General features: G+C 41.4%; 1 protein-coding gene across 2 annotated transcripts in view; it reads right to left on the reverse strand.

Annotated features, from left to right (window-relative positions):
• ASCC3 (activating signal cointegrator 1 complex subunit 3) overlaps positions 1-17196 on the reverse strand; it is a 1208179-nt gene that overhangs the window by 54583 nt on the left and 1136400 nt on the right. For both annotated transcript variants that reach the window (XM_073626995.1, XM_073626996.1), the window contains exon 37: positions 3420-3644. In XM_073626995.1, the coding sequence (XP_073483096.1) occupies positions 3420-3644 (225 nt within the window). The remainder of the gene's footprint in view (positions 1-3419; positions 3645-17196) is intronic.

Below are 17196 nucleotides of genomic sequence, written 5' to 3' on the forward strand. Positions count from 1 at the left end.
TCTGTACTATGGAACCGTACTAATAGGAATGACTCAAGTCGCTCCGACTTAGAAAAAGGTTCCTGTACTACTTTGGGACGACTTCAGGGTGACTTGCATTGGCTCCTATACAGAAGTCATTTTGCAAGCCACCGCTGAAGTCGTGTGCAGATCGCCTTACAAAGTCGCGCTGCAAGTCGGGCTGCACCTGTGTGAACCGGCACTTAGCGACAACTGCTCTAATAACTGCTACAAACGCATCCCAATGCCAACTACGATTGGTGTATTATATAGTTGGCAAAATCAGTGCAAGAAAAAGGTACTCTACAATGAGCAAAACACCTGCATGATTATGAAGCAGATATCCCTAAGCCGGCCATACATCATACAATCTTCTTCGTGCAATTTTCCTTTAGATTTACCAAAACCTTATAATATGAGGTCAGACCTAAACCCTTTTAATGTGTATGCAGTCAGGCAGGCCCTTGCACTACAAAGTTGAAGGCAAATCCAAAGGAAATTGAATAGGACAATTGTATAATGTATGGCCAGCAGAACTCTGGCACTGAAGCAGGATCTTTTCAGCTGAGGCATGGACCCAAAATGTATATGTGATATATGAGCAAGGGAATGACTGCCACAATCTGATCTTAACTACAGAAGTGTTTGCTTTGTGAAGATTCAGGTTAAAGCAAACCTATCAGAAAAGAACATTGAAGGCCGAAGATGCTGACCTCTGCTTCTAAAAAAAAAATGCTAGTTGCCTGGCTTTGTATGCTTATCCTTTTGACACACTAACCCGGAACAGGCATGCAGGTTAGGACTTCTGATTTTCTGAAGCTGCACACCATTTCGGTGTCAGTAACGCAAAAGTATAGATGCCAGCATAACAGAAACAAATATTCTTAGAATAAGGTCAGCAGCGTGTACTTATAACAGTTGTAAAGACATTACTGGATAACAGAAAAATGACAAAGCTGAAACCTCCTTAGGTATGCTCTGTAAACAAAAAAGTCTAAAAACCCTTCAAAATCGTTTCTATAACTTTTTTTTTTGCTGTGGTAACATGAACATTGTAGTCCCTAATGGGTGTTCAGCATCAGTACAGCATTCTGTAGGTTGCATTAGAGGAGGTAGGATGTTAGTCAGGACTACAGGAACATCTGCTGCCATGCTTAGCATAGTCAAAAAGAATATTACATGCAAGGGGAATGGCAGGATCACCGAGTATTTAGTGGAGATTTAACTTTTTCCATTAATAAAAGTAGCTGGTATGCTGACTCTGAGGGATTCTCTAGTACAGTGGTTCTCAACTCCTGTCCTCTGGACCCACTAACAGGCCAGAATTTAAGTATTACCTTGGGGGAATGCAGACTAGAATACTGCAATCACTGAGCAGCAAATGATAGCCCCTGTTGTGATGTATTTCAGTTATCCTGCAAACTTGGCCTGTTAGTGGATCTTGAGGAAAGGAGTTGAGAACCACTGCTCTAGCAAGTTCAAAGACACACTGCAAGTAAAACACTGCAAGAAAGCCTTTAAAGTGTTTGGTTTTTCTGTGATATCACCTGCAATTTTTTAAGTTGGTGTCAGGGTCTCTAACTGACTAAAGTTGCCCAGGTAAGCAACCCTTAAAGTGTGGTCTGAGAAACGTATTTGGGATCTTCAGCCTCAACCCAATAAACCTTTGCCAATATCGACAGAGCTTCTTATTTTTTTTTTTATTCCTAACTTATTCCGTAAATTAAAAGTGAAGTCTGGGATTTGGGGAAAAAACTAACAATAAGTGGATGCAGCATCGATCGAATGATCGCTCAGTTCTCTCCCTCTGGTCTGAGAAGAGAGCCGTGACTGTCAGCGGCTCTCTGCTCTCCCCTCCAGCACTCACTGTAGTGCTGGGCTGTGGAGACGGTGGGAGGGGCTGGCTCAGCCTCTCAGCGGCTTGCTGAGAGGCTGAGCCAGATGCCAATCCAGGCTTGGTTGGATCCTGACCATATGGTCAAGATCTGTTCAAAGCCTGTACCATCTCTGTGATGTCAGCTGACAGCGAGCTTCCACCTGCTGTCGGCTGAAAACATGAGTGCAGAACTAACTGCACTCCTGTGATCCATAGGAGAAGTATAGAAAAAATAGCTTTGGCTATACTTTTCCTTTAAGTCCAACATCCTGGAAACTACATGGTATCACTACCATAAAACAACTAATTCCAGCACAGGGTATTAAACCCATAGATGCACAAAGCAGAGAACTCTCAATTTCACTCTCCAAATAATATATCTATAAGTTAATCGCTTCCTCTCCAAATATGAATTGGACACTGGATTCCGCATAGCCACTTCTATTCACTCACTCCTCTTCAACCCAAACCAAACCCACAAGAAGACAAGGATCTCTTTATTCAAAAACTACAAAATATAATGCATAGGCCGAATTTTACCCCTACAAAATTTCCAGATTTCTCACACCTCTAAGTGCCGAAGGGAATGTGGAAATGTGAGCTCCCTTTACCATATATGTTGGTTCTGCAAATTGCTTAAATTTTTTTAATTCGATTATTTCCCTGATCTCTGATATTACTGGGATTCATATGAGGCCTTCTCCCGCACTAGTTTTATCACTTGGGAATTTATTACCTTCCTTTTACATTCAGAAATACTGCAATTTACCTACTAGTAGCTGCTAAACTGAATGTTGCTAGGTTGTAGAATACAACTCAACAGCCAAGCTTCCTCAACACGATCAAAGATCTGAAACTACAATGTTCAATGGAACAGATGTTTGCATTAAAAAATCACTCATTCACTTCATGGTACACCTGGCTGAGTAATCCTATCTGTTTAATTTGATTTAGCTACACTAAGTCCTTGATTAGGCACACTGGTCTCAGTGCTCTAACCATTGGAATTCTTCTTTGTTTACTGTTATTTAGTTAACCATTACTGGCTACTTCCATCCATTCCCACCCCTCTCTGTACATCACTTCCCATCCTCCCCACCACCCTTCCTCCTTCCAAATCTCACCTCCATCTATACCCTACCTAACCCTTGTGACCCTTTTCTCTTCCGCTAATTCCTTCTCTCTCCCTCTCTTGTTCCTTTAAATATCTGTGTATCTGTTCTTTGCTGTCAACTCTAACATCAGTTCATTTGACTCTCTTGATACTTTCTATTACTTTGCATGAATATTCAACATATGATTTGTGGCTCACGTTTTGAGAACTCTAAAAAACAGTATTACCTGTGACACCACTGATTAATTTCTTTCCACGTAAACCTTCTGAAACTTACTAAAGAAAAACTGAATAGTAATAATGGCCAAGTATGTTCACTGGTTGCTTAACACACTTACCATCACCAACTTCTCTAAGGGGAAAGAAAAGCATGCACGTGTTTGTTTTTTTGTTTTAACATTTTATAAGATAGAAACAAAAAACACCTACTTGGCATACTCTGATGGCTTGATCCAGTACAGTTTTGGTATCAGTGGCATAGTCAGGACACGGTAATGTGGCTTGGCTGAAATGAGCTTGCAATAGGAGGTGTGCCTTGGTGTGTGCACTGTCCATGGAATGAGGATTTACTTCAATGGGAAGGTTCTTTGCCAATTCACTGTTCATCTGGTCTTCATTATGTCTTACAGGGAGGTCAGAGTACTCCTCAGCATCCTGAAAGAAATTTAGAAAACACATTTTAAAGATTACAAGCAGACAAATTGCAGTAAACTATTTTGGGGATTTATTAGACTTTATTAGAATAAATACATAATGCATATGGAAGACCTAACACTCAAGAGCAGCACCCAAATACAAATGTGACCCCTTTAGACATACAAGGTTTTATGGGATTCACTTTCAGTTATTCACTGATTACACAGCTCTCGAGAAATGTCCCAGACCCCTTCCTATCAGAAAGCTCAAACTAAAAATCCCCCTGGGTATCTGGGAGTTAGACCACTACCCCAATCCCAGGGATTCTGTCGCGCAGTAAATCTGCATTAATGTGACTCTTAAGAATTTAGTAAGGTTTGTCCCTCATCTGACAAAATGAATATATTCCAGTATAACCAGATTTTGGAGTGTTTGTCTTGTTTGTATTGGGCAGTAAATACTAAATCCTCCAGTTTTTTTAATGTCCTCAACTCTGCGTAGCCACATTCCCACAGAGGGGGGTACATTTTGTTTCCACAAGGCTGGAATACAAGACTTTGCCGCATTGAGCAAATGTCTAACCACTGATTTCTTGTACGACCGAGCCGGGATTGAGTGGCGTGCAGCAGAAAGCTCGCAGGATCTTATGTGTTATGTGAATTTCTTAATAATTTTCTCAATTGTTGTCCAAAAATTTTGTAATAGTGGGCAGGTCTAAAAAATATGCAAAAGTGTCCCTTTGTCTGCATGACACCTCCAGCACCTATCAGATGTGTTAGGGAAGAATTTATGTAGCAATTGAGGTGTATAATACCACCTAGTCAGAATTTTATAATTTGTCTCCTGGGTTTTTGTGCAGATGGACGACTTCAGGGAGAATTGAAGTATGTTTTGTTTTTGTGTAGCTGTAAAGTTACGCTGTAGGTCATTTTCCCATTTCTGCAGAAACAGCAGATCCGGTTGTTCCGCAGGTGTGTTGAGCAGAGAATATGTTTTGGAAAGTATCTGAGATAATGTACCTTCGGTCCTACAATATTTTTCTAGGGTTGTCAGGTCCCGTTTAAAGTGTGTAGGGTCTGGTAGTGAGTGAATAAAATGATGCAAACGGATCACTTTCCAGAATGGTAACTGAAAACCTCCACTATCGTTCGTCAGTGATTGAATTGAGGTCCAGTGATCTCCATCCACATAGTGTAATGCGCAATCTTTACCCGCCGTCCATAGCATTTCATATTCTGAGTGGTCCAGTCCTGGTTTTAATGCCGGATTGCCCAGAATAGGAAACAGAGGAGACTGCCTTGATGTCAGGGAAGTGGTCTTTAGTATTATTGAGCCTATGGACAATGTGGCTCCTATAATCGGGTGTGAGGTCATGTCCCGGGGAAGCTGATCATAACACCAGACTGCCCCTTTTAGCGGGACACTTCCCTGGGTGCATTCCACCTGAACCCATAATTTGGTTCGTTCATGACTGTTCCAGTCAATGATCCTTCCTAAGTGTACTGCTTGATAATAGTGTTTTGCGTCAGGGAGGGCAAGACCGCCATAATGTTTCGGTAGAGTCAGGTAACGTCTTCGTAGTCTAGGTTTCGAATATGACCATACAAATTTTATAAACAGTGAGTGTATTTGTCTGAAATACATGGAGGGAATCCTGATTGGCAGAGCTTGGAACAAATATAAAAATTTTGGGAGAATGTACATTTTGATGAGATTGCATCTCCCGAACCAAGAGTGGAGACCCTTGCCCCACTCTTCGAGCAGCTCTTTTGCTTTGGATAGCATTGGTGGGAAATTCAGTTCAAATGTGCGTTTCAGATCTCTAGGTATATTGGTTCCTAAGTAGGTAAAGTGACTGTCGGACCATTTAAAGTTGAATTTAGTTTTCAGGGGGGACAATTTTTCTGTCATCATGTTAATGCCCATCGCTGTAGACTTGTCAAAGTTAATTTTTAGAAAAGATATGTACCAATATCTCTGGAATTCTTTAATTAGGTTTGGAATGGATATGGTCGGGTTGGTCAGAGAAAACAAGAGATCATCTGCATATGCAGAAATCTTATAATGCCTTTGATCTATAGTAATTCCCGAAATATCCGGATTTCGGCGTATCATATTTAGAAAGGGTTCAAGTACCAGGACAAAGAGAAGGGGTGACAATGGGCACCCCTGTCTGCTACCATTAGAGATGGTGAAATGGTCAGACAAGACTCCATTAGCTTTGACCTGGGCTGTCGGTATGGAATAAATATTCGAGATCCAATGCAGCATGTGTCTGCCTAGTTTGATGTGTTTAAGAACTGAGGTCATAAATTCCCAACTCGCCCGGTCAAAGGCTTTCTCAGCATCCGTGCTGAGAAAAATGCATGGTGTCTTAGTCACAGTGGCTCTATGTATCAGGTTGAGTACTTTGGTGGTGTTGTCCCTAGCCTCGTGTGTGGGGACAAAACCTACCTGGTCAAGGTGTATCAAGTCCGTCATGTGGTGGGAAAATCTGTTGGATAATATTTTAGTGAGGAGTTTAAGATCTATATTTAAAAGAAATATAGGCCTGTAGCTACCACAGGCAGACGGATCCTTTCCCTCCTTGGGTATGAGGGAAATGTGAGCACTTAAGGTGTCCCTCTGTAAATGACCCCCTTCTGTGAGGTTGTTAAAAAGTTTTAACACGTATGGGCCTAAGACCGGAAGTAGTGTCTGATAGTATTGGAGGGTAAGTCCATCTGGCCTAGGCGCTTTACCCGGTTTCATACTTTTAATAGCGCATTGCAGTTCTGTCAATGTGATGGGTTCTTCCAAGGCAGCTGCATTTTCCTCTGAAAGTTTGGGAAGATTAGATTGAGAAAGATAGTCCTCTACCGCGGTGTCATGTCATTGGTATGTGGTTTCGGGAGGTTGTATAAGGAGTAGAAAGTTCTGAATTCATTGGCAATTTGAGTGGGTAAGACCTTCCTCTGTCCTGACGAGGAGATGATTTGGGGGATATATGCACAAAGTCTTTGTTGTCTAACTGCTCTAGCAAGAAGTTTCCCACATTTATTCCCCGACTCATATGTAAGTTTCCTACATGATTGTAGTGCTGCTTTTGCCTGATATTGTAACAGATCAACCGTCTGCCTACGTAAGGTTAGAAGTTCTGTTTCTAGTGTTGTTGTCGGGTTTCTCTTATGTGCTTTTTCCAAGTCATGAGTTTTCTGTAAGAGCAACAATAGTTGTTTCTCCCGTTTCTTTTTAATATACACTCCATGTTTAATCAGGGCCCCTCTAACCACAGCCTTGTGGGCTTCCCAAAGTATCCCAGGGTCGCAGTTGTCGATATTATTGGTCAGAAAGTATTGGTTAAGTTCTTTTGTGACGTCAGACAGTACTGCGGGATTCTGTAGTAAACTTTCATTCAGTCGCCAGAATTTCGCTTTAGTCATCGCGGTCTGCGAGAGGGAGTAGCGCAAAGTAATGGGTGTTTTGTCCGACCAGGTTATGGTACCTATGGTAGCTGCGTCCGCTGCCTCTAGTTGGCCATGTGGTAACAATAAAAAGTCAATGCGCGAGTATGTTTTGTGTGGGGGCGAGAAGAACGTATAGTCCCTCTCCCCCGCGTGCAAAAGCCTCCACACGTCTATCAGTCTGGCCTCATGGAGAGCCTGAGTGATGCGTTTATGTAAGCCTGCACGCAGGGAAGAGGCACCGGAGGATGTGTCTACCGCCGGATTCAAGGGGGTATTAAAATCGCCGCCCAGAATCAGCTGTCCTTCAGCAAAGTTTATCAGATCAGTCAGTGTTTTGTGTATGAAAATATCTTGTCTATCATTTGGGACGTAGACTGTAGCTAAAGTCACTAACACGTCGCCTATAAGCCCTTTGAGGAACACAAACCTCCCTTCAGTGTCGATTCTAGAGTCCCGGCAAGTCAAGGGCACTTTCACTGAAAGGAGTATAGAAACTCCTTTGGATTTGGCTGAAGGGTTGGTGGCATGATAAGTGAGTGGAATGTATTGTTTTTTCAGACAAATCGGTGCACCCGTTTTAAAGTGGGTTTCCTAAATGAATGCTACCCCCAAAAATTTTAAGCACCGGCCGTCACTGCATTTCAGTCATGCACACAGGACGTTTTGCCATCTCTCCTAAATGCCTTTCCTCCTAGCAGTAGCCTTTTGGTAGAAAAAAAAGCAGATCTAAAAAACACATTTTGCATAAATAAATAATGCATATGTCAACAGTACCAAACAACATTTTGAGTGAAATGTACCTCATTCTTCTTGTGAATAAAAACATTTACAATTGTTAAGAGTCTATTATCTTCATTCATAGGGAATTGGTAACAAAAAGAGGATCAGCAGGATCCTATGTAATGAGCCAATATGACTGCCCCCTACTCATATATATTTACAAATTTTACTTGACCAGAGAAATGATTTGGGTATACGAGGTACACCGCCCCACCCCCAAAAAAAAGTTCATTTGTGTACCCTGGGCATACCTAGCATGCCATGTGCTTCCCCCTGACTGTGGCTTTGTGTTTACAGAAATTGTCGAGACCCAGCTGACAAAATGATGATCTGCATTGCAGGCAGCAGCTCTTCTATTAACCTCCCTGGCGGTATGATTATTTCGGATTTTAGGTGCTGAAAGCGGTACCATTATTTTGCATGGAAATTTGGCGTTTTATATTGTAGGTCTGTAAATCTTAACAATAACACACTTAAATCTGTCCAAACCAGAGTCTAGTAGATATCCCGGGTATGATAAAGTTTGAAACACAAAAACATAAATTATAATATAATAAATAAAAATAAATAATTAAAAAAAAAAAAAAAAATAGTAATAAAATAAATTTCCCCACAATTCACTATCGCTCAATTCTGCAAGTGTTCTAATTTACTATCGCTGTTTTCTAGCTGGTCTAAAGCCACTTTTGACGTAAAGGGACACTTTTTGGTTGCTATGGACAATCTCCAGTTTCCAGGCAGAAAGAACAGTATATATCATATAAAACTGCATGCAGGGCATGGGCCAAAGCACTGAGGACAAAAGGGATGTGAAATCATTTCATACAGTACTGTAATCTGTAAGATTACAGTACTGTATGTGTTATGATTTTTACTTTTTTTTGAATTTGCCGCCAGGCTCCGCCCCCGTGCGTCACGCCGCTCGCAGGGAACGGAGCCTGGCACAGAGAGGCTTCGGAGGAGGACGGAGCCCTTGGACACAGCGGGTGACATCGCAGGATCCCGGGGACAAGGTAAGTAATGCCGCCCCAGGATCCTGCAATGCGATCCCGAGTGTGGCTCGGGGTTACCGCTAATGGTACTGAATTTTAACCCCGAGCCACACTCGGGAAAACCGCCAGGGAGGCTACTAAAGCTAGTAAACATTGCTTACAAGCTTCAATATTAAATATACTGTGGCAATTTTGTAGTTAAAGTATATTTAGACCTGTTCCACTAAATGCAGAACAAACAAGAGTATTTTTTTAATCTGCAATTAATGTTAATTAAGGATTGCAAAAAACCCAACTTATTTAACCTCTAATCAATCTTAATCAGCACTAATTAACCCCCCCCCCCCCAGCTATTAGTTTTTGCTGATTTTATATTTTATCGTTATATTTAAACATTTTTCTTTGCTTCTTCTTTATTTTTTTAAAATTTGTTTTGAGCACTGAATTAAAACAAATAAGCAACATTTTCACAGAGCCATTTCATTTTTCATTAACCAATAGTTATTCTTAGTGTTATTTTAAACAAGACAGTTCACAGAATAAAACTTGCATTTTTTTTTACTCGCTGGGAGTTTTAAAATGAGCAATGATCATAATGGATAAAATACTGTGGTATGGTATTATGGTAAACCAGCCAGAGGATTACACAATGTAAAGAGAGGGATCTCCCAATGTTCCAAAATACAGTCACTGCTTAAGCCTGGCATCATGATCCACTGCTTCAGCTTTCAAATATGCTGGTTAGATACAACTTTTTCTGAAAGACAGCATTTCCATATGGCTAGAAATGCCCTCCCTTACATGACATGTGACAGTGCTCAGGTTGGTTAACAGGTCACTTAAGCACCTAGGTTACATGAGGAAGGGAATGTACATGTCTGTCATAACTGGAAGTACATTTTTTTCAAGTGGCTTCGGTGGCATATCAGGTAGTAGACAGGGGAACTAAAGCTATACCGATAAAGCTGCAGTCTCTTTGCATTCTGAGACCCAGTGACAGAATGACTTAATCACTTGACCTCTGGAAGATTACCCCCCTTCATGACCTGGCTATTTTTTGCAATACAGCACTGCATTACTTTAATTGCAATTGCGCGGTCGTGCGACACTGTACCCAAAAAAAAAGTATGTCCTTTTTTTCCCACATATAGAGTTTTCTTTTGGTGGTAAAGTGCCTTGAAAAAGTATTCACCCCCTTGGCATTTTTCGTGTTTTGTTGCATCACAACCTAGAATTAACATGGATTGTTTGAGGATTTGCATCATTTAATTTACAGAACATACCCACAACTTTGAAGATTTTTTTTTTTATTGTGAAGCAAAAAACAAATAGGACAAAATAACAGAAAAAGTCAATGTGCATAACTATTCACCCCTCTAAAGTCAATACTTTGTAGAGCCACCTTTTGCGGCTATCGCAGCTCCATAAGTCTCTATGAGCTTGCCACATCTTACCACTGGGATTTTGGATAAGTCTCTATGAGCTTGCCACATCTTACCACTGGGATTTTTGCCCATTCCTCCTTGCAAAACTGCTCCATCTCCTTCAAGCTAGATGGTCTGCACTTGTGAACAGCAATCTTTAAGTCTGACCACAGATTTTCTATTGGATTGAGGTCTGGGCTTTGACTAGGCCATTCCAACACATTTACATGTTTCCCCTTAAACCACTCAAGTTTTAGCAGTGTGTTTGGGGTCATTGTCCTGCTGGAAGGAGAACCTCTGTCCTGTCCTCAAATCACACAGAGAGTAGTACAGGTTTTGCTCAAGAATATCCCTGTATTTAGCACCATCCATCTTTCCCTCAACTCTGACTAGTTTCCCAGTCCCGACTGCTGAGAAACATCCCCACAGCATGACGCTGCCGCCACCATGTTTCACTGTGGGGATGGTGTTCTTTGGGTGATGTGATGTGTTGGGTTGGGTTTGTGCCAGACATAGCGTTTTCTTTGATGGCCAAAAAGTTCAATTTTAGTCTCATCAGACCAGAGCACCTTCCATCATACATTTTGGGACTTTCCCAAATGCCTTTTCGCAAACTCAAAACATGCCATTTTGTTTTTTGCTGAAAGTAAAGGCTTTCTTCTGGCCACTCTGCTATAAAGCCCAACTCTATGGAGCGTACGGCTTATTGTCGTTCTATGTACAGATACTCCAGTCTCTGCTGTGAAACTCTGCAGCTCCTCCAGGGTTACCTTAGGTCTCTGTGCTGCCTCTCTGATTAATGCCCCCCTTGCCCGGTCCGTGAGTTTTGGTGTACGGCCGTCTCTTGGCAGGTTTGCTGTTGTGCCATGTTCTTTCCATTTGGTTATGATAGATTTGGTGGTGCTCCTAGGGATCATCAAAGATTTGGATATTTATTTATAACCTAACCCTGACTTGTACTTCTCAACAACATTGTCCCTTACTTGTTTGGAGAGTTCCTTGGTCTTCATGGCAGTGTTTGGTTAGTGGTGCCTCTTGCTTAGGTGTTGCAGCCTCTAGGGCAGGGATCTCAAACTGGTGGCCCTCCAGCTGTTGTGGAACTACAAGTCCCATCATGCCTCTGCCTTTGGGAGTCATGCTTGTAACTGTCAGCCTTGCAATGCCTCATGGGACTTGTAGTTTTGCAACAGCTGGAGGGCCGCCAGTTTGAGACCCCTGCTCTAGGGCCTTTCAAAAAGGTGTGTATATGTAATGACAGAACATGTGACACTTAGATTGCACACAGGTGGACATCATTTCACTAATTATGTGACTTCTAAAAATAGTTTTATGTAAATATTTTCTAATTTTACTTCACCAACTTAGACTATTGTGTTCTGATCCATCACATATAATTCAGATTAAAAAAACATTGAACTAAAGGCTGTAATGTAACAAAATAGGTAAAATGCCAAGGGAGGTGAATACTTTTGCAAGGCACTGTATTTGATCACCACTGTGTTTTTTATTTTTTGCACTATAAACAAAAAAAGGCCGACAATTTTGAAAAAAAAAAACAAATATTTTTTACTTTTTGCTATAAAACACATGCAATTAAAATTTTTAACAAAATCAAATTTCTTCATAAATTTAGGCCAATATGTATTCTACTACATGTTTTTGGCAAAGAAAAGTCCCAATGAACGAATATTAATTGGTTTACGTAAATGTTATAGCACCTACAAACTATGGGATATATTTATGGAATTTAATTTTTTTATACTAGTAATGGCGGCGATCAGTGACTTACAGTGGGACTGCGATATTGCAGCGGTCAATCGGACACTAATGCCGTGTACACACGGGCGGACTTTTCGGCATCAAAGGTCCAACGGTCTTTCCGACGGACTTTCGTCAGACTTCCGACAGACTTTTCAACGAACGGTCTTGCCTACACATGATTACACCAAAGTCCGACGGATTCGTACGTGATGACGTACGACCGGACTAAAATATGGAAGTTGATAGTCAGTAGCCAACAGCTGCCCTAGTGTCGGTTTTCGTCCGTCAGACTAGCATACAGATGAGCGGATTTCGTCCGGACTCGAGTCTCTCGGAGAGATTTGAAACATGTTTCAAATCTAAAGTCCGTCTGATTTTCGACCGAAAAAGTCTGCTGCAGGTCCGATGAAGCCCACACACGGTCAGATTGTCTGACGGATTCGTTCCCTCGGACCAGTCCAGTCGAAAAGTCCGCCTGTGTGTACACGGCATAACTGGCACTTTGCGGGGACCAGTGCTAAAAAAATGCACGGTCACTGTACTAATGACACTGGCTGGGAAGGGAATAAACATTTGGGGGGATCAAAGGGTTAACTGTGTGCCCAGCCAAATCTAGCTATGAATAAGTGCCACACTAGGGCGTGAAACGCTTTAGCTATTTTTCCTGCTTTTCCCTGTACATGAAGTGACTGCATTTGGATTTTACTTTTTCATATCAATAAAGATGCCTTCTATGGCGTGGGGCCGTCCAGGATCCTCTTTTTTCTTCAAGCTTGTGCAGAGCCAGCACCAGTGAGTTCTATTAGGGTGGGTGTTTTGCTACAGATTTTGGAGATTGGAGCAGCAATCTTTTGCTTTGTGTTCCCAGACATGGTTTTTGTGTACACAGTGTGAGATGGATTCTAGCCCCTGCTTTGCAGAGACACAAAATAACCCCCCCCCCCCCCGATATTTTATAAAACTCAGCAATTGAAAATCTATCAGCTAAAATTGTTATTGTACAGTTATTTTTTGCTTAAATTTGTTATGTAACTGTAATGTTCTTTGGTTAAGTCTTTGCTTGAGGTAGTGTACACATTACAAGATTCTCACCCTACAATGCAGTTAAATACATTAGAAGATATTCTCAGCAATTTACAAAAGACATTCTGTCACATTAACACTCTCCATACTTTTCCTTTTAGATTGCCTTTTAAAACTGGAGCAAGCCATGGCAAGCCTAATTTCCTGCTTGAGACTTTTAAGTGCAAATTGTTAATTTTCTTATCTTCACATAGGCAGCAATTAAAGGAAATTGAGAATAGCAAGTGAAGCTTTGATTCAACTAGAAGCGGAGATGAATGGAGGGCAGTGGGGTCAGCGAAGTCCATTATATTCTTATGTGAGATGCTGGTGTGACTGGCCTGTCCTTGTTTGTTTAGTGGAGACTGGACTGACTGCTAACTGCAAATCTGTTCCCCTCATCTGACCAGGCATAAAGATGTCTCCTGGTTGCAAATGTTAAATGACAGTGAGTGACAATCACACGCCAAAGTCTGCTTGTAACCCCCTGCTACTGTTTTCAGATTGCAGTAGAAAAGACAGAATAAAGCAACATTCTTCATAATCATATCAAATGGGCCATGCTGTTCACTCAATATTTTTCATTTTCGTTTCCCTTTTCATTACAAACTGCAATCTGTTCTGCAAATGCCAAGGACTCGACAGTAGCAAGAGAAAGCAGAATGAATTTACGTGAGCACATTTTGGCTGTGTGCTTCTTTTTATAGTGCTGATAAAATGTACACAATATGCTGACTGTATAAAAATAGAAGGCAACACCGCGTTAACTATGCACTCTAATACCATTTTTAACATTTTTGGTTATGGTTTATGCATGGAAGACAAAATTATTACACACGATTTAGGTTGCAAGACCAGCAGCACTTTCACATTTTATAGTGAAAAATATCACTAAAGTATAAAGCATGTGGTACTGTCATAACCACCTTTTATTTGTCAACTAACTTTCGTTTAATTAATCCTTCTGAATGTGTTTTTTTCAAAGTACTAGGGGATCAATCACACAGATTAGCCAATTCCTTTATCAGTTATTGAAGTATTTGGCGTATAGAAGTGATATCACAAAAAATATTGTTGGAGCTAATGTTCCATAAAATAGCCATAGCTTTACAATGATGACAAAACAGGAATTCATAAAATCATATAAGAAGTAGAAATAACTTTACGTATAAAAAAAAGATTGCATAACCAAGTGATATTCTTGTTAGTGAATTGACCAACTTGAAGAGAAAAATATAAGATAAATTCCAAATGTAATTAAAATAACTATGACATCGTATAATAGTATATAGTGTTACTGATTTACAGCTGAACATTTGAATGGACATTGTAAAAATTACAAGCTACATACTTTTTTACAGTATATTTAACAAACAAAATAATATTTTACTAAAATTTACATATTCTGCCATAGCTGGATGCCATCCAACTACAAATTTAAAATCAATTAATGTATTATAAGCTTTGATAACCCATGAAATAAAAATAAAAAAAAACACAATTTTGTGTTTGTGTAGCTTACTCAGTTACATGGTGTTGATCAGTTTTACAATGCTTTAGGTCTCTCGCATACGGGGGTAAAAAAATACGCCACTTTCTTTTAGTGATCTATGCACAGGTGCATTCTTATCTATGAAACAATGCACATAGCGGTGTAAAGTACAATATTACAGCATTGAGTACAGAGCCGTAAAATAAAAATAGAGATTTCAGATTTGAGTGCAGTAATTTAAACGTATACACATGTATACATGCGTATGTTGCAACACACTCATAAAAATGCATTTACAAATGTTTTTTATTTACACATCAAAGTTTCATCCATATGAATTGCAGGACCAAGGTTTCCCAGCAGAACAATGGCCAAAGCATAACACTGCCTTCACTGGCTTACCTTCTTCCCATACTGCGTCCTGGTGCAATCTCTTCCCCAGATACCCAGATAAGCTATTGCTAGACTAGCCAGACTCGACAAGTTTGTTGCACAATTGCAGCAAGTCCATATTGCATGACACCAGATCAATTTTTTTTTGCACACATTCTGCAAGTCTGCTGCAAGTTCTGGTTCAGTTATGTTGTGTAATAGTCATCCCACCACAGGGGTCACTGTGGCTGAATTTTCATGCTGTAGACTTGCAGAGCTTTTGCTGTAGACTCACCACTGCAACTTTGTTCTTGCTAGAGACTTGCCACACAAATTTGTTACAATTTGGAAAAGTGTCAACTAGAACTTGTGCTTCAAGTGCTCTGCAAGTGTTCAACTTGCCAGTGAAAATGTGCAGCAAGTTAACAGATTTACAACTCAACATTGCCACAAATTTGTGGCAAGTTATCCTTGCTAGCTGGGTAAGTGACATACTTGCACCCGGTCATCCACATGATGTAAAAGAAAATGTGATTCATCGGATCAGGCCACCTTCTTCTATTGCTCTGTTGTCCAGTCCTACTGCTCACGTGCCAATTGTAGGCACTTTTGGCTGTGAACACGGGTCAACATAGGCACCCTGACCAGTCTGCAGCTATGCTTTGTGTGCACCTAATGCCTTTGGTCATCTTGATGGGAGCATATGCTGCTCTAAAACCTGGAAATATTTTTCAGCATTGATGGTGCCTTTCCAGATGTGCAAGCTGCTCATTCCATATGCATTAACACACCCCCATAGCATCATAGATGCAGGCTTTTGAACTGAGCACTGATAACTAGGGATGGGCGAACGGTTCGGCGTGAGCATAAGTTCGGGCCGAACTTTGGTTGTTCGGTGTTCTGCAGAACACCAAACAATATGCGGTGTTCGGGGGAAATTCAAAAGCCGCCGGAACACCGTTAAAGTCTATGGGACTTTAACATAAAAAATTAAAAGTGTTCATTGTAAAGGCTTATATGCAAGTTATTGTCATAAAAAGTGTTTGGGGACCTGGATCCTGCCCCAGGGGACATGTATCAATGCAAAAAAAAGTTTTAAAAACGGACGTTTTTTTTCGGGAGCAGTGATTTTAATAATGCTTAAAGTGAAACAATAAAAGGAGAACCCCGAAGCAAAATTAAAAAAAAAAATTGCGTGGGGGTCCCCCCAAATTTCATACAAGGCCCTTCAGGTTTGGCATGGATATTAAGGGGAACCATGGTGTGGGGGTCCCCCTCAAAATCCAAAGCAGACCTGAAGGGTCTGGTATGAATTTTAAGGGGAACCCCGTGCCAAAATAAAAAAAAATTGGCGTGGGGGTACCCCCAAAAATCCATACCAGACCCTTATCGGAGCACGCAACCTGGCAGGCCGCAGGAAAAGAGGGGGGACGAGAGAGCGCCCCCCTCCTGAACTGTACCAGGCCACATGCCCTCAACATGGGGAGGGTGCTTTGGGGTAGCCCCCCAAAGCACCTTTTCCCCATGCTGATGGGGACAAGGGCTTCATCCCCACAACTTTTGCCTGTGGGGGGCTTATCAGAATCTGGAAGCCCCCTTTAACAAGGGGACCCCCTGATCCCAGCCTCCCCCCCATGTGAAATGGTAACGGGGTACAAATGTACCCCTACCATTTCACAAAAAAATTGTCAAAATGGTACAAAAGACAAGACACAACTTGGGACAAGTACTTTATTAAAAAATAAAAAAATAAAAATGTCCCACAAAGTCCATTCATCTTCTTCTCTCGCTCCGCCGACGGACCGAAAAACCCCCCAAAATAAAACAAAGCCGCAACCGACCCGCCTCCATGGGAGGCACCCACTGTATGACGTGTCCTCGCAGGTGACAGTTCCTTTAAAACTGAGGGCGGGGCCACACGGTGATGTTCCCGGGTGACCCCGCCCCCCTCTGATGCACGGGGACTTCCCCATGGCTTTCCCAGGGCGTCAGAGGAGGGCGAGGCCACCCACTTATGTAACCGGGTGGCCCCGCCTTCCATGTTTGCTGTGTCCCCACATGGCTTCTCGCAAACTGCAAACGGGACTTCTTATGGCTTTCTTTCAACAATGGCTTTCTTCTTGCCACTCATCCATAAAGGTCAGATTTGTGGAGTGCAGGTAATATAGTTGTCCTGTGGATAGATTCTCTCACCCGAGCTGTGGATTTCTGCAGCTCCTCCAGAGTTACCATGGGCCTCTT

The sequence above is a fragment of the Aquarana catesbeiana genome, linkage group LG04, assembly GCF_042186555.1.
Source record: "Aquarana catesbeiana isolate 2022-GZ linkage group LG04, ASM4218655v1, whole genome shotgun sequence".
NCBI classification, from domain to species: Eukaryota; Metazoa; Chordata; class Amphibia; order Anura; family Ranidae; genus Aquarana; species Aquarana catesbeiana.